The sequence below is a fragment of the Musa acuminata genome, chromosome BXJ3-9 (assembly GCF_036884655.1).
Source record: "Musa acuminata AAA Group cultivar baxijiao chromosome BXJ3-9, Cavendish_Baxijiao_AAA, whole genome shotgun sequence".
Classification (NCBI taxonomy): domain Eukaryota; kingdom Viridiplantae; phylum Streptophyta; class Magnoliopsida; order Zingiberales; family Musaceae; genus Musa; species Musa acuminata.
Genome location: NC_088357.1, coordinates 42,890,331 through 42,914,103, shown reverse-complemented (window position 1 = coordinate 42,914,103; position 23,773 = coordinate 42,890,331). Strand labels below are relative to the sequence as shown.

Genomic DNA, 23,773 nt, shown 5'->3' with positions numbered 1-23,773 from the left:
ATATATATATAATAATTTTTTAATTTGATTCCTTTCTAAAATATTTAAAAAACACTTATTTTAACTAAATTGTTTTACTTTCATCGTTTGCTAAAAAAAGTTGTATACTTAGTCTCACCAAGACTTGATCAATATATCTTTACTGAGATAGTCCTAATAATCCTTGAGATTTATCTCTAAATATTTCAATACTACTAATATAAGATACCTCATTCATATCAACCATTTTAAAATTATTGGTGAGAAATTTCTTTATTCAGTATAATAAACCAAGATCATTGCTCTCATTGATCAGTAATCCATATATAATACCAATATAATAAACTTGCTCATATCGATATTTAGATATAAATACTGATCAATAGTATTTTTCTTAAATTTGAAGAAAGTAATGATATTAAGTTTATAAATGGATTTCTTAAATTTGGACACCAAATTTTCTATTTCTTTTATTTTGCCTTTGAATTATTTAATATAAATCTAGTTCCTTATTCGAAAAACTTATTTTTACATATAATTGTTGTAACTCAAAATTATAATGTCATGATGATTTTTAGTAAGTTTATTTAAACAATAAACAAAAGTCTTTTTAAGATCGATGTGTTCTTTATGAGTAAAATCTTTAATCAGAAGTCTGATTGTTATATTGTTTGATATTATCCTTTGAGTGATGTTTATGTAACAAATTATTCTTTTATAGTTATTGAATAATTCGATAAGTTCTTAAACATCATTCTGACCCAAACTTTTAACTTTTTTTTATATCATATTACTTTTTAGAATTATTATTTTCCTTAACATATGAAAACAATGAGAAATTCTTTTAATTTCTATATCAGAATATGATTCTTGTAGATATAAATAATCGAAAAAAATGATAAATCTCATTTTCCTTTGAAATATTCTCAAAATTATCGATTATGATTTATCCTACAAGCTCATAAGTAGTAATATCAATATTATGTGTGAGTTTATGTTTTTATGTTATACGTTTTTATTAAATCATTCAGTGATTTAAGGAACAACAATCTCTCGAATAAAAAATAATAAAAGATTATCAACATATATCTCATCAATATCAAAATTAAAATTTAAGAGCTAGAAATAATCCTTGAATCTGATTTATTTTCATGTGAATTGAAGATTGTTATCGTAGAACAATCATAAATATGTAAATATCTTAAATTAGGTTTTTTATTAGTCAATAACTCAAAAGGAGTTGATGTAGTTGATTTATTAGGAATCATATTCAAGATATATATAATCATCCTTAGAACTTCTCCTCACGTTGATTCAGATACAAAAGAATAATTTATCAAGCTCTTATAATAGTAGGAATTTACCTTTTAATAGTATCATTCTGCTATAGCACATACATATTGAGTATAAATACCTTACTATTCTGGGAATATAGTAAAAGAACCAAAATTATGATCAGGCTTATCATATCTATCATAAAAAAATTTATCACCCTCATTAGATTTGATAATTTGAACATTTTTATCTACGTATCTCTTGGCTTCATTTATGTACATCTAAAAGTATTAATAGCTTGATCAAATAAATATCTAAGAATAATAATAATTAAATTTTTATTTATCATAAGCAAAATTTTATCAATATATCATATAAGAAAACTATCAAAGAAAATTATAATTTATAAATTTTTTTTATTTCACATGTAACCCTTATACTAGTTCACCCTATTTGATTGGGTAGGTTTAGAATTGAACTATCCAAATTGGTCTAATAGATTTGGGCCAATCATTTGTTCAATTAGGCCCGTCAAAATTAAAATTGATCAAAATTTAACTTTCTTCGAATTGGATCTTATTGATCATTCTAAATTTAATTAAATAATCAAAATTCAGATCAAGTCAAAAAAAAAAAAGATCGAAATCAAAATCCAATCAAATTTAAACTAATCAAAGTTTGGTCAATTGACCGAGGTCAAAATTTAGTCAAAATAAAATAGTTATCAAAATAGGTGATTTTGGTCAAAATGAAGCCCTATCCTCACGCAACATCTTTACTGCAGTGTGGTCGTGCGCTCACCGAGGAGCAGCACCATCGTTGTGCTGTGAAGCTATCACCATGGTGCCTACACGAGGGACTATTGCCGTTGCGGTGCATGGCCTACACGCCATCTATAGCGCCTGTAGTTATTACCTTAGAGAACAACGCCAAGGTGCGATGCTTCCCTTTTCCACTACGATTCCCTCTCGTGATGCTTAGGCGACCGTCGTCTGTCCGTCATGACTCTTTTCTGTGGCATCCTTCACTGGTACGGTGATGGGTAGCATACGCTGTCACCTAGTGCTATCGCTGTCCACCATCCAACTGTTGAGGATGGAGGAGTAAGAAAAAAACATAATATTACGACGATACGAGTAAAAAGAATCCTTTTAACTCAAAAAAATTGATATAATATTTAAAAACGGGAGGATTGATAAGAACACTTACAAGATACCAAATTCATACACTCTCTATATACATTGCTCCATAAACTATGATCCTATTTATTGGACCTAGTGACAACCACCCTATAACTACTAGATTGAGGTAGTTATTGAAATCATCCTGTAACCACTATATCATGATAACACTCCCCCTTGATTCATAGTTGCATACACCAATTTACGATAGAAAATAAACATGCTTTCGAACTGGATGTGATTTGGTGAGGATATCCGCAATTTGTTCATCCGTAAATAATAAAAAATATTGACTTCCACCAAATAATTTTGTATTCATAGGTCTACATAAATCAGCATGAATTAATGCTCTCTATGCTTTTCCAATAGGAAATGGTTTTTTACTTTGTTTGTCATAAATACATCCTTCACATACATCAAGTGTATTAATCTTGGACAATCCAAAAATCATTCCTTTTTTACTTAACAACCTTAAACCCTTAATATTAAGATGCCCATATCTTAAATGTCATAAACTAGACTTATTCTTGAGTTGTGATAAGTGCATGTCTTTCAATATTTGACACATCAAGTGAAAACATCTTGTTTTGTATCATGCAAATATTTACTATAATCAAACCAGATTTTTTATCTCTAATAGTGCATGAACCATTATCAAATATTATTGAATATCTATCATCTACTAATTGTCCAACACTCAACAAGTTATATGATAAAATAGGAACAAAGAAAAAACATTATCAAGGTATTTTACCTTCTCTTGATTTGTCTTCACTTTAATTTTTTCCTTTCCCTTCCACTTGAATTTGCTTGTTATCTCCAAGTCTAACTTTCAACTTGTAAGTTTCATCAATATCTCTAAATATTGATTTTATGCTTGATATATAATTAGAACATCCATTATCCAGAAACAAAATATCATTTGAGATATTATGAACTTATGAATGGGTCATAAACAACTTACTATTTTCTTTATTTTTCTCCACATAGCTTGCTTGCTTTTCTCTTTTCCAGCAATCTGCCTTCATATGACCAAACTTTTTACAATAGTGACATTGAATTCCACTCTTGTAATTTCTTTGATCATAATTTGATTGCCCTTGTTCATCATGCCCATCAAAGTGTCCTCTGTCTCATCTTTTTCCATTTCCTCTACCACGAAATCCTCCTCTACCACGTCCTCTTCCTATTGATTTTTTATGTTCTTTTGAAGTAGAAGACTCCCCCTTAACCTGAAATATTTTTTCTTCACTTTTTTCAAGTAACCTGTTCAACCTTACTTCATGTGTTTGTAAGGAACACATTAGTTCATCAAATGAATATGTAGATAAATCTTTTGACTCCTCAATTACGGCAACAATATGATCAAATTTCAGAGTTAAACTTTTCAAAACTTTTGCAACAATTATATGATCAGGAAAATGTTCACCATAAGATTTTATTTAACTAACAATTTCAGTCACTTGAGAAAGAAAATCTTGTACCGATTCATTGCTTTTCATGAATAAAATTTCAAACTCATGACAAAGGGTTTGAAGTTTTACCATAATCACCCTTAGTGAGCCTTGAAATTCATTTTGAAGTATCAACCAAGCTTACTTTGAGGTTGTCGCCGCTGTAATTCTTGAGAAGATCGTCTCATGTACAACTTGTTAAATGAAGAACAATGCCTTTGAGTTCTTCTTTCTATTTTCCCTCAACCTGATTTCGTTATCTGGATCCGTATATCCATTCTCTATTAAATCCCAAAGATCTTGAGACTTGAATAGAGTATTCATCTTGATACTCCAAAATTCATAGTTTTTTTTCGAGAAGATGGGAATAAGGGGTTGAGACATGGAATTATCGTTGAAAGCCATAATGCCCAATTCAGATTGAAACTAGCTCTGATACCATAAATATTGGAGATGGAGAAGCAAGAAAAAAACAGAATACTACGAGTAAAAAGAATCCTTTTGACTCAAGAAAACTGATGTAGTATTTAAAAAATCACACACTCTCTATATACATTGTTTCATGAACTACGATCCTATTTATCATCATCCTATAACTACTAGATGGAAGTAGTTATTGAAATCAATGTAACCACTAGATTGGTAACTATCTAGATAATCTCAACACCAACAATCACCGTTTCTCCACGGATTCCCTCTGCTGTTATACTGCACGGTCGCTAGGTGACTCAACACCGACGGTCGTCAAGCGACCCAAAACTGTTGTATCACCTGGTGGCTTGCTTCTGCCCATTCTGGAAATATAGCACCATTGCCCCTTGTGCTATCGGCAATAGCCACTTTCACCGTACACCATCATCACATAGTAGCAGCGCATTGTATCACCATCTTATGTTGTTGTGTCCACCACCACCTGCAAAAGCCTTGTCGCACATAGTAGCACAGCCTGCTCGGTGTGTGACGCAACCACCTCCACACCACTTTGGTAAATAAAAACATATTTTGGTAAATAAAAATGATGATAATAATAGATTTTATATAAAATAGATTTAATACACAAATAGATTAAAAATAGATCTAATTTCTTTAATAATCTATAATAACTTAGATTTCAATGACATAGCTTTGACACACATTGTATGAAATAAAACTATTATATAAAAATTTAATATCATGATTGAAATCAAATATCATAAATATGAGATAATATACATACTTTTTGAACATCATAATCTAAATGATATCTCGGATAACGTGAAGCAACACATGGTGATATGCATGCACCATGAATCTACACAAGAAAGAAAAAAAAATATATCTTCTTCTCTCTTCTTATGATTGCTTATAACGATTCTATTATAATTAGACTTCTTCCTATCAAGATCATCTACTAAAGAATCCTATCATAATTTAAATTTTTATTAATTTATAACCTTAATCAGATCTATAATATATTTTATCTAATTAAATAAAACTATATAATCTAGAAGGTAGAGATCAAATTTTCCAATGATAGAAAGCTTAAAGAAACGATTTATATAAGTGGAATGACAATACGAGGTGGAGATTTTTTGAGTGCAATAGCCAAGAAGGATTATTAACTTTTACCTAAGAAAATGCAGATAATCTAACATCCATAGTGAATTATTTATTCAAGTTGGATGAAATGATCAATTTATTAGAATTTTTTTCTTAAAAAAAGACTACATATTATTTACAAAACAAGAAAGGGCAATTCCCAGAGTTCCACAGTCGCAAAAACTCTCATGGTTGTTCTGAGAAACCATTACAAGCTATCTCACATAAGACTGTTCTCAACTTGCATGCCTAATGGCCGGAGTAATTGTTCCTTCCAACTTCAATAAAGTTCAGATAGCATCGCAACAATTGTACAACTCACAAACTTAATTTGAACGTGTTCCACATCCCATACAAAAGAAATGGAACATATTGAAAGGAAGAGAAAGGCAAAAGAAATGGTACTCGACAAGTGAATTTACTAGGGGTACAACATGTAGAAGATGACAACCTATACTGGAAGCCATCGTACAAAATTCGATGTACCAATTTCCAGTACGCAAACACTGCTAATGATGCAAAGTATGGAAGGGTGAAGGATCATCAGGCATATTCTTACCCTGTAAGCAAAGAGACTATTAGCGTTGTTTAAGCTCCGATCATTTAAGTTGCAAAGGAGTAACTCTAATCATCTAGTTCAAATGTATGAGTTTCTTGCAAGCCTTGATTTCTGCAGCATATTCACTCAATAGCGGCTGACCATCGGGACTCGCTTGAAGAGTTCTTAAGACACAATCAAATATTGCTGACTGGAAATTGGCATCTTCTACCTTCTTGAGAATTTCCTCCACTACCTTGAAATCAACACCATGGACAAGTATTAGTTTACCAACCACTTCACCAAAGAATGCAGGTGCTTTCGGCAAATCAATGCCAACATCGTCCAGCATAGCCCCATAAAGCAGACAACCTGTCCCCAAATCCCTTGGAGTATAAACTTTCTTAATCAGCAAATGCTCCAAAAGCTTCATTAGGAGTTCGAGACATGAAGGGCCCTTGTCGAGAGCTAGATTGATGGCTTCCTTGACAACTTCCGGATGGTATTCTGGACTCTTCAGTTCTTCTACACATTGAAGTGCTTCGTCTAGAATGCGAATGTGAAAATACTCCTCCAAAAGAGCAACAGTTTTCTTATGTAACTCCATAGGATCAAATTTTGTTGTTGCCACTGACCTCTCTGGAATCATAGCTGGTGGCACTTGACCAACAGGCCTCAGCGACCCAGAGCTTGGAGATGGAGAATCTAATATGCCTGAAACAAGAGTAGAAGAACGAGCTGGTGGGCCACTGCCCTGCAGCAACGCACTAGTCTTACCGGAAATCAGGTTACCACTGCCTTGAGGTAAGAACTTAGAATTGATGGATGATGACTTGGCCACAGGAGAACTACGGACACGATTAGCATCACCCCTGGGCATAGATTTGCTCCGTGGAACTTCCCAGTCATCCCCATCTAATCCAGGCATTCCAGGCATTTTTCTCATTCCAGGCATCCCAGGCATCATACCACCAATTCCAGGTCTGTTGACAGGAAATCCAGTAGTGTTAATACCCCCTAAAGCACTGATATCACGGCTATTTCTCATGCTTGCAGTTGCACCAGGACGTAAACCAAGATTCTTTTCTGCCTCAGTATGAATTTCACTAATGGTCTTGGCCTTCACCTGGAAAACCAGGAAAGCCGTCAATTCTCACAGGGGTAACATCAAGCAATGTGTCTTAGAAATAATTAATCCTCCTTGCATGGTCATCCATCAAATAATATCAATGACAGAACCAAGTAGTTACCTCTTCACGACGGGGGACCCATTTGTTTGCACGTAGGTCAAGCACATCACGGACCATAAATCTTAGGCGTGATGCAAGTTGAGGATTGGAAGCTAGCTCCTTTAGTCGATTGAAATAGGCATCATTGAAGTGACGAGACTTGGGGCTTGCATCCAGCTGCTTCCCTATGGTATTGAACAACTGGCAGATTGCCTCAACATTTTCTTCGGCAGGACAGGTTTTGCCATCATGCCCCAGAAGCTCCTGTATACAGATTCTCTGTTAGAAAATTTCTAAAAAGAGTACATTCCATAAAAAATAAGAACTATAATCAGCATAAGCAATCATTACCTGAGCAACATGATGAACTATTTTCTCTGGCACCATCTTTTGCTTCAAAAGCTCACCAATGAGGTGAATGTTACCAAGAGTTCGAAGTTTCACCATTCTCTCTTTATCTCTACGTTCCATTTCTTGGTCTGGTGCAGTCAGCTTTCGCAATTCAGCCCTCAGGCTGTCAGCACCTTCAAATGCCTCCTGGCAATTATTTAAGAGTATACGCTTGAAAGTGATCTCCTTCCCACCTTCTTCTTCAGGGGGGAATAAGGGAAGTTTTTCATTGATATCAGAACAAAGTTGAGCATACATGGGACAGAATGTTGGCTCAAAAACAGCTTTCTCAAAAATGAGAGTAATGACACCCTGCAGCATAGGTGTTTTTCAAATTAAATTCTGATAAATTACAACTAAACATATCAATGGCAATATAGTATAAATCTATGGGAAAATCAAAACCTTTAGAATATCAGGTGTCGTAATTCCAGCATCAATTAGTTGTCCCTTGAGGACATCAAATTTTTCTGGTGTCAGCTTGTTCAAGATACTGCAACAAATATCACCAGGAAATGAAACCTGTTCTAGTGGATCCAATTAATAAACATTGTATTGCTTTCAAGTAAAATGTAGTTCATGAACCTTCAAAAGAAGTGAAAAACAAATTCTAGTCTAAACCAGAACCACAAAGCCAAAACCAAATAAATCAAATGGAGGATGACTATTGCAATGCACATACATAGTCACCTCCATAGTTAGAGCAAGAGCAATTATGCAAATCATTAACAACTTTCAGTAGACTAATAAATTAGTTGAAGTACCCTTTTACTGTTTTTAGCACCCGATCATTTTCACTGAGATTGCCTCTTCGTGCAGACCATGGCGCTTCAGCCTTGACTAGAGCAGGAGCACGTCCTATCTAATAAATTGTAATTAAAAAATGTCAAAACACAAACAAGAAAAGAATTCTAAAATGCACAAAAAAAATATAGAAGAACTAAAAATTGCAGAGATGACAAGCATAATGTTCCTTGAATAATCTAGAAGGTGGGCAGGATAGTACAGCTACTTAAGCATGTGAGACACTGATAAAAGCAAGATTCTTAGCAAATGCCTATATATGAACCCATGCTAAGTCCCTGTTTCAGTTCTCATGGCCACAGTTATCCAGGATAGTTAAGTAGGCATAGATGGTATTGCACAAATTTGACCATGGGCAGGCAAGCCATATAAAGCCGAAACATAGACCTATTTAAAGAACATGGCCTAAAAACAACATAAGTTACACATTTGGAACAAGTTAATGGTTAAAAGGAAAGGACTACATGAGATGTTCAAATTATCATGAAGTACTCACACCTAAAAGTTAAAACAGTACACTCTTAAATATACCTTTAGGTACCACTTTTAAGTTTTCAATCTGGCAGAAGTTCCTTTTACTGAAAAACCCATTAAATAACTCACATACTTGCTACCCATGTGAAGGAGCAAAACTAACAAGAACATTAGATGCTGAAGTTAACTAATGTCAACAACTTGACAATAAGAAAATTCTCATGGAAGATTGGTATAAACATAGAAAATGAATCAGCAACTTGACAGGAGGGATGAATATGTTGTCCTCACAAGAACCGTCAGTAGTCAAGTTATAAGTGCAAAAAGACATCCTTTCTTATACAGATTCAGTGTTGGCAGCTACCAAGAATGTGAGCATAGTATGCCCGAATATTATGCATACTTTAACTAAGATGTGGTCATATAGAAGATGAAAGATTAGATCAAGAAAGTGATAGGATTCACTTAACCGATACACATATCTTATATATACATACATATAAAAAATATTTTCAGGGCATGTGCAGCCCAAATAATTGTCTTCTCGTGTAATCATTTTTACAAGAAGTTTCTAGATTGCGTGAAAAAAGAAACAAAGAGAAAAATCACTAAAAGGTGTAGAGGGAAGACATGGGGACAGAAAAAAAAAGTGAAAGCAAAGGAGAATCTGGATGTGATGTAAGCGGAAAGAGGATCGAACGATGACGGTAAGAGTAAAATGGTTCTATCAATAGTAAAAATTGGTTATGATCAATTTGAGGGGATCAAGCCTCTAAAACCAAGAGACAATGTGTGGGATGCAATCAAGCTTCTGGGAATCCACAAAAGAGACTATTAAACCAATCATAAAAGGAAAAAACTCACTCATAATAATGAATAGACTCAACACTTTCTAAAGGATCTAAACTCTTTAGAAGTGGAGCAACAACATACTATAATGACAAAATAAAAATTCAGTCAAACAGACTGCCAAAGGAAATATAAGACTAAGCTTAAAACTGCACATAGGAGACTTATATACAATTAAAAATGAAATTTTGAAGAAACATTCAGACACCATGGTTTTAAATGCAACAGTGATAGACAAGTAACATATATGTAAAAAAAAGAAAGACCACAAGTCACCAAGATAGTGAAAAAAAAATAACCAAATACAAGAAAAGAAGGTATATGAAGCAAACAGCTCGAACTACATGAAAGAAAAGAAACATTTCTTCAGTCCAACAAATATATTACCGCTTGAATAGAAGAAACTTGAGTGTTTGAAGAAAACTGGGAGCCCTGCTTATTCAATTGCCTTATTTCTTGATGTCCAGAGTCTATTGATTCTTTGTTCTCACGAATTGTATCCCAAGATCTCTCGTCTCCAAATGAAGTAGATTGTCCTGAACGGCCACGCCAATCACGACTTTCTGGTTCAAAATAGCGACTCTGTGATTGACTTGCCAACTGGAGACACAGACAAACATAAGATGATGTCCCAAAAGTTTTAATAAATTCATGAGCATAGACAAATGGAAGATACAAAAAACAACCATTAGAAACAAGAAGCTTGCTCATGCTGCTGCACAATCTAGGATTGTGTCACTGAGAAATAAATGTCAGATCAAATGTGATAGCCTCAAAAAGTTCCACATTGGATGTGACATATAGTATCATGTGCAAATCATGACACTTAACCGAAGAGAACCTTCTTGAGGCATAGCTCACACTGTTACCAGCTTCATAATGATAAATATGACACTGGAGCATCAGCAGTTCACAGAACAATGATAGAGTTGGGACCTAATATGCATCATGTGAACCTATGATCCAGCTGAGAACAATATGCCTTCATTATGAAAGGAACAGATTGTGCTTTCATTAGCCTAGGATCCCACATCACTTGCAGTAAATCTTGTGATTTAAAGGTGTGGGGAAAATCCACATGATTCTCGAATTTAGTCAGGACACCATACTTAGCAATGCTCTTTAACATGAAGTAGGAGAACATACATTAGCATCACTATGACCCCAAGTCTGATTTTCGGGAAACAATTCTGCATCAATCTCCTGTTTGAGTTTCAGAATGTCCTCTGGTGTCTGCACACCCTGGCAAGAGAAGGAGTAGGATTAACAGTTATGGAAAGCTATAATTTCAAAGATATATATGATCCACCAAGCACATCTACTAGGATGGGATTAGTTTATCAAAGAAGTGTTCTCACAACTAGCTAAAATGCAGTTGATATGCAATCAATATTTAACCAATCTTGTTAGAGACTGTCATGAGTAATAAGTTCTACCATGTTCAAGAGAATCAACAGGAGATCATAATGTGACGAAAGAAATACACTTCAGAAGATGAATATTCTGGCATACCTCACGAAGTTGCAGAAGTTGGTCCTTAGTGTAATGAATGCATTCACGACTTTCAAATCTTGAGTCTCCAGTCTGACAAAATAGTGATACAATGTTAGATGATACTCTAAAAAGTTGCTCTGACAGGTGTCCATAAGGCAATAAATAACAAGTAGAAAATTCCAAAGGGCAGCAATCACAATAACTTGAACAACATGACAAAATGGCAAGCTGTACTAGTGAAATGCATATGACATATAAGAAGTCCGATAAACTCCAGAAGTTGGATAGGATATAGCCAGCCCCAGTAACCTGAAGGACTGATGCTAGAATCTGTTCATAAGCACGTTACAAGGTTTAACTGCCACGAACATAAAGTATATGAGCAACTAGTCACACTGGGGAAATTGGACAAAGAGATTAACCAATCAATCTAATCATGTAATACAGAAAACAAATATGAAGATTTACAATAACATGGCTTCGACAATAAGATATGAACTTGACAGTGACAGACTAGTCAAGTTCAGTAGTAACCAAAAAGAATTCATTCACCCTAATTATAACCACACCAATTAAGAATACCAAACTTAGTCCGCATGATTTGATACCTTTTTAGAATCAAAAAGCTGGTCCCACCGTGTCAATTAGTGGGAAAGCACGATTCTGGAATAACGCAGAATGAGTTACCACCAAAAACCACAGTTTTTCCATCAAGCTCCAACCACCACAGGTAAAAGAAAGCAGATGGAACTAAAGCATATGTAATAAAGCCAATCGATGAGTCCACCAACAAATCGTAAAATCCCATCTCGCACATCGGATCAAACAATTCAAAGTTCATCAATCGAAGGAAACCACATGTCAATTCAAAGAGTTCCCGACCGACCTTGAGCGAGATGGGGACGCCGGCGGAGGCCGAAGAGTCGAACCGGGTGCCGAAAATTCTGCTGCCTCGGCTCCCGCTGCCGCCGCCGCCAGGCCTCAAGCTGATGACCGTCTGATCCGTCTGCATACCTCGCCGAATAACGGCCTCCTTCTCTGGGCGGTGGTGCGACCACGGCGGTAACCCAATCGGCTCTGCGACGGGAGGAGGAAGCGGAGGAGATGAGAGGAGGAGCTCTTGGCGAAGCCCTCTTCGCTATCGGGGGGCCGCGAAGAGAAGGGCGAGAGAAAAGGACAAGAGATGGAGATGCGGAAGCCCTTATAATTGTCCGAAAGCAACAGTGCTGTCGCCGTGTAGTTTCGTAATTATATTGACTTGCAGGGGGTATATCTAAGTCTTGCAACTGACGCAATTCGTATTTTTAGCTTTAAATAGAGCAATACGTTTTATGCCCTGTTTTGCACCCCATCAGATACCTTCTTCTTATTGCTGATATTAAGCGGGCCCCATTGGATCAATCTTCAATACGGCGTGGACGATAACCGAGTCACGTGTTTCCTTCTCTAGTAGAGTTGTATCATTCTGCAAATAGACGAGTTTACCCTCGTGAGTGACAGAAAATATCGGATGAGTGCCATTGTCGGGCGCCTGGCGACCCCTTTGGCACGTGCTGAGTTCGTGATAACGAGTAATTAAATATAAATGTCACTAATATATATATATATATATATATATATATATATATATATATATATATATATAAACGAAAATATAAGAAATCAAAATAAGTCTTGTATTAATTGATGAATTAAGTCAACACATTGTTGGTGCAAAAGGATAGAAAAAGATTAATTAGAATCAATAAGGTGATGTAAAGACTTTTAATTGGGTATTGATTAATTGATTTATATGAAATCGGCTAAACAGCCAAGTGAAGGAGGATTATTTTCATGGGCAAGAATTAAAAATGTGTTTTATGCATAGAAAAGATTGTACATAACTTATGCAAAAGTCAAAGTTATGAATTAAAATTATGATATTTGAGTTAAAAAAGTTCTCATTGTCCATGCAAGAAACCTATGAGAAAATTTTATGTGATGGTATCTACATAAAGGAATAGGCATAGATTAATATAGAATCTCATCAAGATTATGTATTGCATAATGGAAAAGGTTCATGTATATTTGTAGATACATTCTTTCATTCAATGTATTTGGTTGGATTAAGTTTCTCTATCTACTGATTGATTAGGAAGTTTTACTATGGTTAATTTCATTGCACACCCAAACTTCAATTTGTAGGTGCAAATGTGCTTTGCCACATCTATGATGGCTAGTCCAACATAAAAAATGTACCACCTCATTGCAAGTGCTCCTCATGTTCAAAAATTCAAACTAGCACATTGGAATCTTGATGGGCTTTTTTTGGTCACTAGAAGTCAAATCTTTAGGCTTTTAATTCTATGCTCAACTGTGGCTTTTAATATATTTAGCAATGATTATAAGAATGCCTCAATGTGAGGTTTAGCAATGCCTAATCAATCACCTATCAATTTAAAGGTGCCCTAATCCTAGGGAAGGAATACTAATTAATATTTTTGTTTTGGACAACACAGACAAAGAGACCCCATCAATAACCATTTTTAAAGAATAAATATTTCATTGTTACCTTATCACTTGGCCAGTTATTTGTTTTCTTATATACCAAGTCAATTATGAGGTTGAAGCCAATCCAAAATCCAAAGCATATATATGTTGTTGGGCCAACATTGTCTATATCCATTCATAAGAAACTTCAGTAAGCTAAAAGAAACACATTTGACATTGTGAAACAACCTTAGAAACATCAATAAGATAAAACCTTTATATATATATTTCTTTATTTACTGACCCAAGATATGAGCCAACTCCCATAGGAACTAAGTATTTGGCCCTCATAAGAGACCAAAGTCTTACAAAACTCACTAACAAAAATTATAATTATAGGAATCATTTATCACTTTCCTGTTGTGGAAGTGGAGCACTATATTGCAAAAGTCATTGGTTGTCATTTAACCATCACATAATGTGTTATTTGTCTGTGTAATATATTTCTTAGTCACAGTTTTTTCAAGAACAGTTGTCAAGAGCTTAGAACAAAATTAATAATATTATTTTTTTGCAAAAAAAGAAAAGAAAAAAAATACAAACATGCTGTAGATAGACCCTACAGAACTTTTCAACTGGGATATGATTTCTTGAGAATTTAATGGTTTTTTTTCTGTTATCAAGAAATTGTTTACTGTAAACCTATGTTTTGTTCTCAACTTCATACTTCCAACCCTGTGGAACAAGTTTTAGACTCCTTGTGGGCCCAAGTGTTGGATTCTTGGAGTGCTTATCATTGTCATGCAAACTTGGAGCCAAGTAGTTCTTGAGAGCAATTGGAGGGCTGAGTCAGTCTCCACTTAAAATTGGTTGGTGCAATTGGGTTGTTGGATTTTAAATTTCAAAAGTAGTTTCAAGAAACCTGTAAATACATGCACTGCAATTTTTTATTGAAAGATTAAAGAGACATGTCTTAGGTTTTATGATAGAAAGATGCTTGGGTGGAGATTTGTGATGAAGATGATTTCATCATCATTGTTATAGTATGCTAACATATTTGGTACTGAGATTAATGTTTCACCTCAGAATTCTAATGTCCACAATTTGAACAATATTCTTTCCCAGTCTATACAAGTTGATAAAAGCAACAATATTTGATTAGCAGTTTGAAGGTCCCAATGACCTGTTCTTTGATGGCAACCTTTACTCAAGAAAACCAATAAGATAACACAAAATACATAATTGTCAAAGATCAAATTTAGTGAACTTCCAAAGGCCTTATCTTGGTTATGCCATTGAACAAAACTCATACACTGCAGCATCTCAACATCACTATCATTGTTTACATCATACCAATTACAATTAATTTGGATTTTATACATACACCCACACACAACTCAAAATTTGTCATACCAACATACCAAGCACAGTAGAAATCATAGAAGCAATCTGAGCTGTAATTACCAAGTAAAAAATAGAAAGATAAGCAAAACACAACAGAAGTTTGTTCATTATCTCACAAGGCTCCTCATACTCGATCATGAACTTTACAAATATTTCCGCCAGTAACTATCAGCTAGACCAGCAGCAACAACGATAATTGTATTATCATGAACTGCAAGTAGCAATTCTGCCATTCATTGTAGAGATGAAAAGCAAACCATCTCTCTAGATGGCCATCTCAGCTTGTAATGGAAAGTTCTTCTTCAGGAGGCGTTTTCTGTGGATCTGGCTGAGTTGGTTGTCTATGGACAGGAACATGCACTGAAGGAGCAGGAGCAGTTGTTGCTGGCTGAAGTAGTTGTTCCGCCAGTTCATCAGCCTCCAGCTCTTCAAGTTCTGCTTCCAATTCATCCTGAAATTTCAACATGGCTTATCAATCGACGTGCAGGAAAACAGCTATCAAGAAGAAAATGGAAATAGTTCTAAGGATTAATACTTCATCAAAATCAGCTGCTGCTCCAATAGGAGCAGACAAAGCTTCCTGAATTTGTTTCATTTCCTGTGTCTGCTCATTGATTTCATCCATTGTCTTATCCACATCATCAATATTACTGTAACAGAAAGCAGAATCAATTAGTCACATATCTCTTCTAAAAGACAACATATAAGAATTACAAGATTCAGTTCAGAGGACAAAGAATGACCAAATTAAACATGATTCACGAGTTGGACATTCCATCATACAGCATGTGCGCAAGCTCAACAATTCAGTAGAGGTGATAGTTCAATTATTAATTTGTTTTGTGCAACCCTAACAGCACAGATAAGACATGCTCCTATCCACCAAAGCAATAATGAATGAGACAAAAGTCCAGGGAAAAACCATATGCAATGTCCAGTTGAACTTCAAAATGACCTACTCACGTATCTTTCAGCATAGCCTTCATAGCTGCTGCTCCAGTTCTTAATGCATCAACAGTCTCTGTTGTAGATTTTGCACCTTCCAACAATATAATCTGAGAAATAACCAAACCCCAAATTTAACTACTTGATTCTGAGGCACAACCTCAGTGAAATCCATCTTTAACTAAAAGAAACCTGATCATGAATCCGCAATTGGTAGTTCCCAAGCCTCTCAACTTCTTGCTCATGAAGTTTTTTCCTTCTCAAGCATTGTATAGCAGCTGCAATTGGCACAAAATTATATTAAAAAAACTCAAATTTACAAAAAATGGCAATATCAACATATCCTAATTTTTTAATCTTGATAACCAACAATGGAAAAAGGATTGATCACAAGATGTGTTTGGTAAACAACAACTAATGATATCCATCCTTTGCACCCTGGGTTTCTCAAACACAGAAGACACAGAAATAGCCATCAGATTACACTCTAAAACTCAAAGGAACTCACTTGCATAACAGATATGAATGAGTTTCTACAGAAAAAGAAAAAGACATGTTACATATATCTTATCCTTATGGGACCTGTGACACAAACTTGTTCTCTTAGAAAAATTGATGACATAGTTTTGGTATCATGGAAAGCCATATCTAGGTAGATCATTCTACCAACACCATCAGCATCATAAAGGCTCACCTCTCTTGTTGTTTTCTCTGGTGAACTCCTTAGCTTTCTCAACCTCAGCAGCCATCTTCTTCAGAAGAAATTGCTCCCTTTTCTCTAGCATTTTGAGTTTCTGAATTATATAAAACACCAAGGACGGGTTCAAGTATCAGTGTGCTATATACAGTAATTACTTTACATGTTGCATTAAATAACCAGATGTGCACCACGTTAATGTGACAACATTCTTGGTGTCATCAAATGTATAAATCAGTAAGTGCAACAAAGTTGAAAACACAAGAAGATAAATTTGTTATGAGTCTCGTATATAAATCTGTAACCATAAAAAACTTCAGAACACAAATAATGTGACAGTACATGGGAGCATAGAATTCCATATTGCATATGAGATCTTCCTTCACATATCACAACCCCCCTCTTAAAGGTAAGTATTCAACAACGACAAAATGTTCCTAACATATAAAATCAAAAACAAGGAAAACCAGAATTACCTCATTGAGTTCTTCCAGTGTAGCCAAGGTATTTGGCTCCTCCTTGCGCTTTCCGAACAGCCAACTAAACATCAGGATGTGCTTCCTCCTATCGATCTTTAATCTGCAACAACAAAAATGTGATCATCTTTCCTATACAATTAAATTAATTTTATTCAGCAAAAATATTTGAATATGGTCTCAAAGGATGAAGATGTTAAATGAGGGGAAAAGATTGGACATCAACATGAAAACAAATTATTTCCTTTAATCAAAGGTCCCTAAAGCATAAATATCATGAGAGTTAATCTACAAAATCGTGCAAGAACTACCATAATTAGTCTAAAACAAAAATTTTATCAGAATCATAATTTAATATGTAAAATAAATTTAATAATAAAATTGCGCATGAATAATATATTTTTAATTCTAAAAATAATGAGCAAACAATATTTTGAAAATAGGAAATAATTGCAATCATAAGCAAATGAAATTATGAATTAAAACTTCAAAAATAAAAATAATTGATAAGAGAGAGTAGGAGAAGCTATCTCTCACCAAGCTCACCAAGATGAAGATCCTCCTCCCTCACAATCCCTATTGACAGACAAACCTAGGCCAGTATTGATGAACACAAAGGTTTGTTTGTCATTAAATTTGAGAGGAAAGATGATTTCAATAAGGAAAGGAATAATTAATTCTTATATCTAATAATTAGTTAACTATTTTATTTTATTTCTAACTTACCCACACGAATTAAGAATTATATTTTATCAGAGAAATAATTTTCCTTATTATATGACCCATGCAAGGAAACAAATTAACCTATATGAGGTAAAATTCTAATTATAAATTTTTTAAGTTTTAAGCAAATAAGGATTTAAAATTTAATAATAAAACAATGCAACAATAACATCTTTTTAATCCTAAACATCATCAACAGTTAATATCAAAATTCTATAAATAGAGAATAATTGAAATAATGAACAAAGAATATTATGAATTAAAATTCTGAGAATAAAAATAATTGACAAGAAAGAGTTGAAGATCCTACCTTCCACCAGGTCCTCCCTTATAATCTTCTGCTGACATATAACACTAGGTCACCCTCGATGAACAAGGATTATCCATTAAATATAAGAGGGAGAGTTTCTCACTAAAAAAAGAAATAATTAATTCTTATCCACATGATTCAAGAATTAGATTTCAATTGAGAATTAATTTTCCTTGTTAAGATAGGGTAAAAATATAATTATAAAATTTTTAAATTTTAAGAAAAAATGGATTTAAATTTTTCAGTGATTACACAACCCGTGGAGGATACCAAACACAGAATATTTTTAAACATATAAATGTATTTTTTATTTTTTATCTATCAAAACAACAATAAACTACTACTTTGACTTTTTTCTGGTTCGTAAGGAAAACACAATAGAAAAATCTTGTTAGGACAAAATCTTCTTTTCCTATTCTTATGGAAAGAATTTTCTTGTGAAAAGAAAATTCAGAAAGAGAAATCTGATGAGGAAAATTTTCTTTAATAATATATTTTATTCTCCCATTACATTTTTATTAATATTTTTCATCAATTATTTATTTATGTATTTAATTTTCTTTTCTTTTCTTAAGGAATTTTGTTGGCACATGATCCACACAAAGAAGGAAAGATAAAAGAGGAAATCCAATCTGCGAAAAGGTCAGGGAAATATTTGCATCATAGCATGATTTTTTTAATAACAAAATCAAAAAATACAAACTATCACCCATTGATTCAGATAAAGGAAGCAACAATCAAATAAAAGAAAGATGGTTCACAAGTTGATTGAGGTAGATTAACTTGGGAGTAGAAATAGATTTGAAAAGAATGTAGCATCATTTAGAACATTCTGTATATGCAGCAGTAATGGCACTCATCGATTATATGCATAGGCTTTCCTCAGGCTGGATCACTTTTCCGGAATGTGGGCATATCATAAGCATGATAATTTTTCTCAAAATGTCAGATACTTATTAAATGGGGTTACCCACATTTTTGCAGATCAACTGTACCAGTGCAGTTGCAAATCAATCATCCATGAACACTGATATACTGTATCAAGTAATAAAAGTAACAACATTAAAGTCCACTACGGGTTTCTAAATTGAATTTTCAAGCACATCTTTTTCACTAAACTGAAGATTCAATAAAAGCAAAAGACAATGATTTACTATGCAGAAAATCATTGCACAACTCAAGCCATACCACACCACTCCTAGCAAGATGGCTAAACGCCAGTATGCATAAGGTGTATGTACATAGAAAAGGGGAAACAAAAGGAAAAGAAGAGCATGGTTTACAAACAATTCAACACAGCCATCTTACACTTAATGCCAACAAATCCTAGACTTGTAACTAAAATTTTGTAAACCAGCTACAGAAAAAAGCAATATCAAGTTAGTGACCTAACGGTGTCTTTGTCAAGGCTGAACCTTGGTGATGGTATATTCTGTATCTCATCTAGCCATATCCTCCATTAATTTCTTCGCTGTTGTTGCAGCATTGATTGGACCATTAACCTGAGTAGCAATGTCATAAACTAGAATCTCCAGTTCCTTCGACACAACTTTCTTTTTAGTGTAGTCATCTCGGATCCAAAAGGTTGTGAGCCCGCTCCCAGGCCTTCTTTGTGCCCTCCAAAATTAACAACATAAGTCCTGGAATTGGACCTTCTTTTAGGATAAAGATCCCCATATGTCTCCTGGCAACTACTGCACAAAGAAAGCAACACTCCATCAGCATATTCTGCGTTGAGCAATGAACCTTCTTCAACAGTCTCTACCAGTGTTAAAATCCCTACCTCAAATTCTTCAGTTCTGGACAGGATTTCCAATAGACCAGTGACCTTCTCAACAAACTTAGAGTATCTCTTGCAGTCCTTTAAAAGGGTCAGGAGAGGCTTAACTGCTTCTGAGGGAAGAATAAAATTGGAAATGTTTTCACAGGGAGACAGATTATACAAGGCTGTGACAGCATCAACCCTTACTTGGATACTACCTGCAATGAGTATTTGAACAAGAAGGGGCACTGCTCCGTAGGTGGCAATAGGTGGTTTGTTAGGTGTTGAAGCTGAGAGCGTCAGCACTGCTGCAGTGGCTCTCTTAGATTGTTCTTCTGAGACCTGAGGAGCTCCACTAGATGCGGCACAGCATGACTCTTCACTATTCTATCCTTATTTCTGACAAGAAAAAAATATCTTAGTAGAAATCAATGTTTCAACAAAAAAGTGAAAAATAAATTAAAAGTACACTAGGAATAGGTGTTCAATACTTCTATCCTACTTGTTCATAATTCAACCAAATGCATGCAACTTTCACTATGTTAACTGAATTACAACAGCCAACACTATCAATACCATAAAAGCAATTGAAGCATCTTAAAGTATCTATGATAAGAAAATGATTAAAAAAATCACAGAAACACACAAAATATATGAAGTAACAAAATGTATGTTTGCAGAACTAAAACCCAATGACCAAAGTAACCATAACTATTTGTGAGACGAATTCCACAGTATAACAAAACTACAATATATTAATAAAAAATAATACAGTAATATTTAAGGTATCATACCACTAATACTTATTCCAAACAAGAAGCCAATAATAGTTGTAAGTAGTAAATAACTACAAGTACTAATGCTGGTGTGTTTCTTTGACAGAAAAGCAGCCTTGTAAAAAGGAAAATCTCCATTTTCAATAGATCAACAATAATTTATTTAACTTCTCAAGTTTCTTTTCGTCCTAATACTCTTGATGCATAAAACTAGTAAGAACAAAATAATTCATTCTAACAATTTCTTTTAAAATCAGAGAAATAAAAAGCAAGTTAATCTTATTCAACAAACAGACAAACATTTGACAACAGAAATTAATTTAGTTCTTGCAAGGTTTTACAACCTAAAGATAAGCCCAGAAAAGGTACTGAACTAAAGAAGCATATGGCACTCTTGGTTCCAATGTTCAAGACGGATGGAAATAAGATCAACTAAATAATTTCAGGCGCATGTCATGTTGGGTCAAGGGTAGTTTTGTGAAAAAAAAAAAAAGTAAAACAGGTCAACTCTCTTGTTGGTCCGGCAATTCACAAGAATAACTAACTCCAACAACCCAAATCAGACAAAGAAACTCACACGACGCTATATGATCCTTGATGCCAATCTGAACCCTTTGCTAGCTACTCTATATCATCAAAATTCCTGCCACCTTGAACACAGGTACCTCAGCAACTTTACAAATGAATACATGGTGAAGGTAACAATACTCAGTAAGTGACAGGCAGCATCTGGACTTAAGAAGAGTTCAGGTACTAATTTCGGCAGATCGTAATTCAGAATGTTGATTTCGCAATGTCATTCATAAACATCCATTGCGATGGCAAAGTGTTCATGGGCTAACAGATGTCATAATGTACCAATACTTGAGATATCAGGTTGCTTAAAGTTAGCACAATATGTTTAATTTACAAAATTTTGTGCTAAAAAGGTTAACAATTTAGTCATCACCTTAACAACTAAGTAGTTCCTTGACTTGTAATAAAAAAAATTCAAAGCACAGGACACATGATTCATAAAGCTACTCCACAAGAGATAAGATGCTAAGAAGACATCAGAACAGAAAGAACGAGGTAATTACAACGTCAGCTGTAACATGAAACTTAGCCTGCAATTGCTTGTTTCTTTTTCGGAAAACAAATCAAAGAAGCTAAATGTCTTTACGATCCTCAAATAAGTCGATAAACACGAGATTCCTCAATTCCCAATCATTTGAAGGTTATCTCAACAAGCCCCAAGTGCAGACAGGGAAGGCAAACACCCATTGAAATCGCAACCCTGCTCATCATCAGCTTTGATTTGCCCAAGCAAACTTGGACGCAAATTCTTGTAAGGATCTTCACAATTAAATGACGGATGATCTTCAAAACATCCAGATCGGAAAGGTTCTCTGAGGAGCAGAAGAAGAAGAGCAGATCGGTGAACTCACTCACCACTCGTTGTGGACGGCGAGGTTGAGGAGAGCGAGGAGGGCAGCATCCCGCTTATCGTGGTCAGGGGCGGGGAGCATGGCGACGAGCTGCTGGACGACGGCGGCGACGGCGAAGGCGGAGCTGCTCTCCTCGCCGCCGGGGTCAGGGTCGGGGCCAGGGCTCGGGATCGGACTGGGACTAGGAGACGAGATAGGGTTAGGGATTTGGCACATCGCTACCTCTTCTTCTCTTCGCTTTGTCGATCGTTCTTCGATTGCTTCGCGGGAGAGCGAGGTGCCGCCGCGAGAACTGCCAGATGGTGGGTAGCACGTGCCGCATGTTGCTTATGTCATTGTTGCTATAACAGATGCAAAACGAACTGATACGTGGAAAAAAAAATACAGAATAATTTATCGGAAAAAATCTGTCCAAAATTGATTTTTTTTACTTTCAGAATTTAGGAAGAGCACTGCTAAGACATTGTTATATGATTTTATAAGGTTTGAATATGAATCTAATTTAAATTTTTTTCTAAAATTTTAAATTAGTATAATATATATTTCTAACTTAGTCAAGCTTTTTATATATCTAACCCTTTGTCAAAAAAAAAATATTTTATATCCTCAAGTACTTTTTATCTATCTACATTAAAGGACAACTTTATAGCATATGTTAACAGTCTATTCTTTTAGCTGCTGATCACTGAAGGGCCATTTACAGGCCATTCTCCATTTCTTGATGGTGTTCTTGGTCTTGCAATCAAGACTTTTGCTCTCCAGCTTCGTTTCAGAAGATGGAACCAAGAATAAAAAGCATATTCACCAGTAAGCATTCAAAATGATTGAAACGAAACAATCTGTGCATTGAACAAAGATTGGCATGGCAAGCTCTTCATTCTGTAGCTTCAGCTAGTTTTGCAGTCCATGAACTTGGCAAGAAGCATCTTATTTTCGTTGAAGAAGGTGGTTCTTTGAATCTTCTCTGGTTGCTGTGTGGATATGACTATAGAAACACGAGTATTTCTGAAAATGTCTCCACTTTCATTCCTAACTCGAAAGAAAGTTTCATTTTAGCTTTTGTTTTGCTGAATTCTGAACTCATCTTTCAGGGCAATGTATGTATGCATAATGAGATTGATGTATCAATCATTCTCATGTTACCCAAGTGGTCACTTAGCCACTAAAAGGGACTGCTGAGGGGGGAATTTGATGATGGTAAGAACCATTCAGACACCAAAGAGATTCTTCCTATAGTTAAAGTCAGGTGATGTGCCACCACTTTAATCTGCTTTTGTTCAATCCTCTGATGACAGTCTCATCAAGGGGTTATTGTCATCCTCACCAAATCGTAACAGGCACAAACATGTGATTGAGGAGCCATCATTCAGTGCACTTCCACATTGACTATTGACAAGGTCTGCAAAAATCTTGTCATCCTCATCAAATCCAAAGTCATCTGGTTCAGCTGAAGTTGACTTCCACTCCAATCTTCCTCTGCCCAAGCAATTCATAGCATTTGATGAAATGCTGCAGCTCTTTCTCCAAAGTAGAATTCCA

General features: G+C 34.9%; 3 protein-coding genes across 5 annotated transcripts; all 3 read right to left on the bottom strand.

Moving 5' to 3' along the window:
- Positions 1-5,687: 5,687 nt before the first annotated feature.
- Positions 5,688-12,407, bottom strand: LOC135649724 (eukaryotic translation initiation factor-like). The gene is made up of 9 exons (XM_065168429.1): positions 12,132-12,407; positions 11,264-11,335; positions 10,898-10,993; positions 10,139-10,351; positions 8,389-8,486; positions 8,030-8,117; positions 7,586-7,936; positions 7,256-7,498; positions 5,688-7,131 (listed from the first exon to the last, which is right to left on the bottom strand). The coding sequence occupies exons 1-9, from the start codon at positions 12,255-12,257 to the stop codon at positions 6,100-6,102; spliced, it is 2,319 nt and encodes a 772-aa protein (XP_065024501.1). The 5' UTR covers positions 12,258-12,407; the 3' UTR covers positions 5,688-6,099.
- A 2,688-nt stretch (positions 12,408-15,095) lies between these two features.
- Positions 15,096-22,547, bottom strand: LOC135649244 (vacuolar protein sorting-associated protein 32 homolog 2-like). Of its 3 annotated transcripts, none has more exons than XM_065167451.1 (10): positions 22,239-22,547; positions 20,250-20,430; positions 20,053-20,162; positions 19,663-19,963; positions 17,237-17,339; positions 16,758-16,857; positions 16,256-16,341; positions 16,082-16,173; positions 15,654-15,768; positions 15,096-15,569 (listed from the first exon to the last, which is right to left on the bottom strand). In XM_065167451.1, exons 4-10 carry the CDS (start codon positions 19,710-19,712, stop codon positions 15,396-15,398), a joined length of 720 nt encoding a protein of 239 aa, XP_065023523.1. In that variant the 5' UTR covers positions 19,713-19,963; positions 20,053-20,162; positions 20,250-20,430; positions 22,239-22,547; the 3' UTR covers positions 15,096-15,395. The 3 variants fall into 3 exon arrangements, with proteins under 3 accessions (XP_065023523.1, XP_065023526.1, XP_065023525.1); XM_065167454.1 differs by having other exon boundaries at positions 19,663-19,960; XM_065167453.1 differs by having other exon boundaries at positions 20,053-20,159.
- On the bottom strand, positions 19,792-22,450 carry LOC135586322 (U-box domain-containing protein 13-like). The gene is made up of 2 exons (XM_065167182.1): positions 22,239-22,450; positions 19,792-20,386 (listed from the first exon to the last, which is right to left on the bottom strand). The coding sequence occupies exons 1-2, from the start codon at positions 22,448-22,450 to the stop codon at positions 19,792-19,794; spliced, it is 807 nt and encodes a 268-aa protein (XP_065023254.1).
- Positions 22,548-23,773: the final 1,226 nt, after the last annotated feature.

Excerpts from the sequence above, each read along its gene's own strand:
- LOC135649724 (XM_065168429.1), bottom strand. The coding sequence starts at position 12,257 with ATGCAGACGGATCAGACGGTCATCAGCTTGAGGCCTGGCGGCGGCGGC. Across the intron at positions 10,994-11,263 it reads AACTTCTGCAACTTCGTGAG|GGTGTGCAGACACCAGAGGA; the intron begins GTATGCCAGAAT and ends TTCTCTTGCCAG. Across the intron at positions 7,499-7,585 it reads TAGTTCATCATGTTGCTCAG|GAGCTTCTGGGGCATGATGG; the intron begins GTAATGATTGCT and ends ATCTGTATACAG.
- LOC135649244 (XM_065167451.1), bottom strand. The coding sequence starts at position 19,712 with ATGAGATACAGAATATACCATCACCAAGGTTCAGCCTTGACAAAGACA. Across the intron at positions 17,340-19,662 it reads TCAGCCTTGACAAAGACACC|ATTAAAGATCGATAGGAGGA; the intron begins GTTAGGTCACTA and ends TTGTTGTTGCAG. Across the intron at positions 16,174-16,255 it reads AATTGCGGATTCATGATCAG|ATTATATTGTTGGAAGGTGC; the intron begins GTTTCTTTTAGT and ends GTTATTTCTCAG.
- LOC135586322 (XM_065167182.1), bottom strand. The coding sequence starts at position 22,450 with ATGTGCCAAATCCCTAACCCTATCTCGTCTCCTAGTCCCAGTCCGATC. Across the intron at positions 20,387-22,238 it reads CTCGCCGTCCACAACGAGTG|TGGAGCTCCTCAGGTCTCAG; the intron begins GTGAGTGAGTTC and ends TGCCGCATCTAG.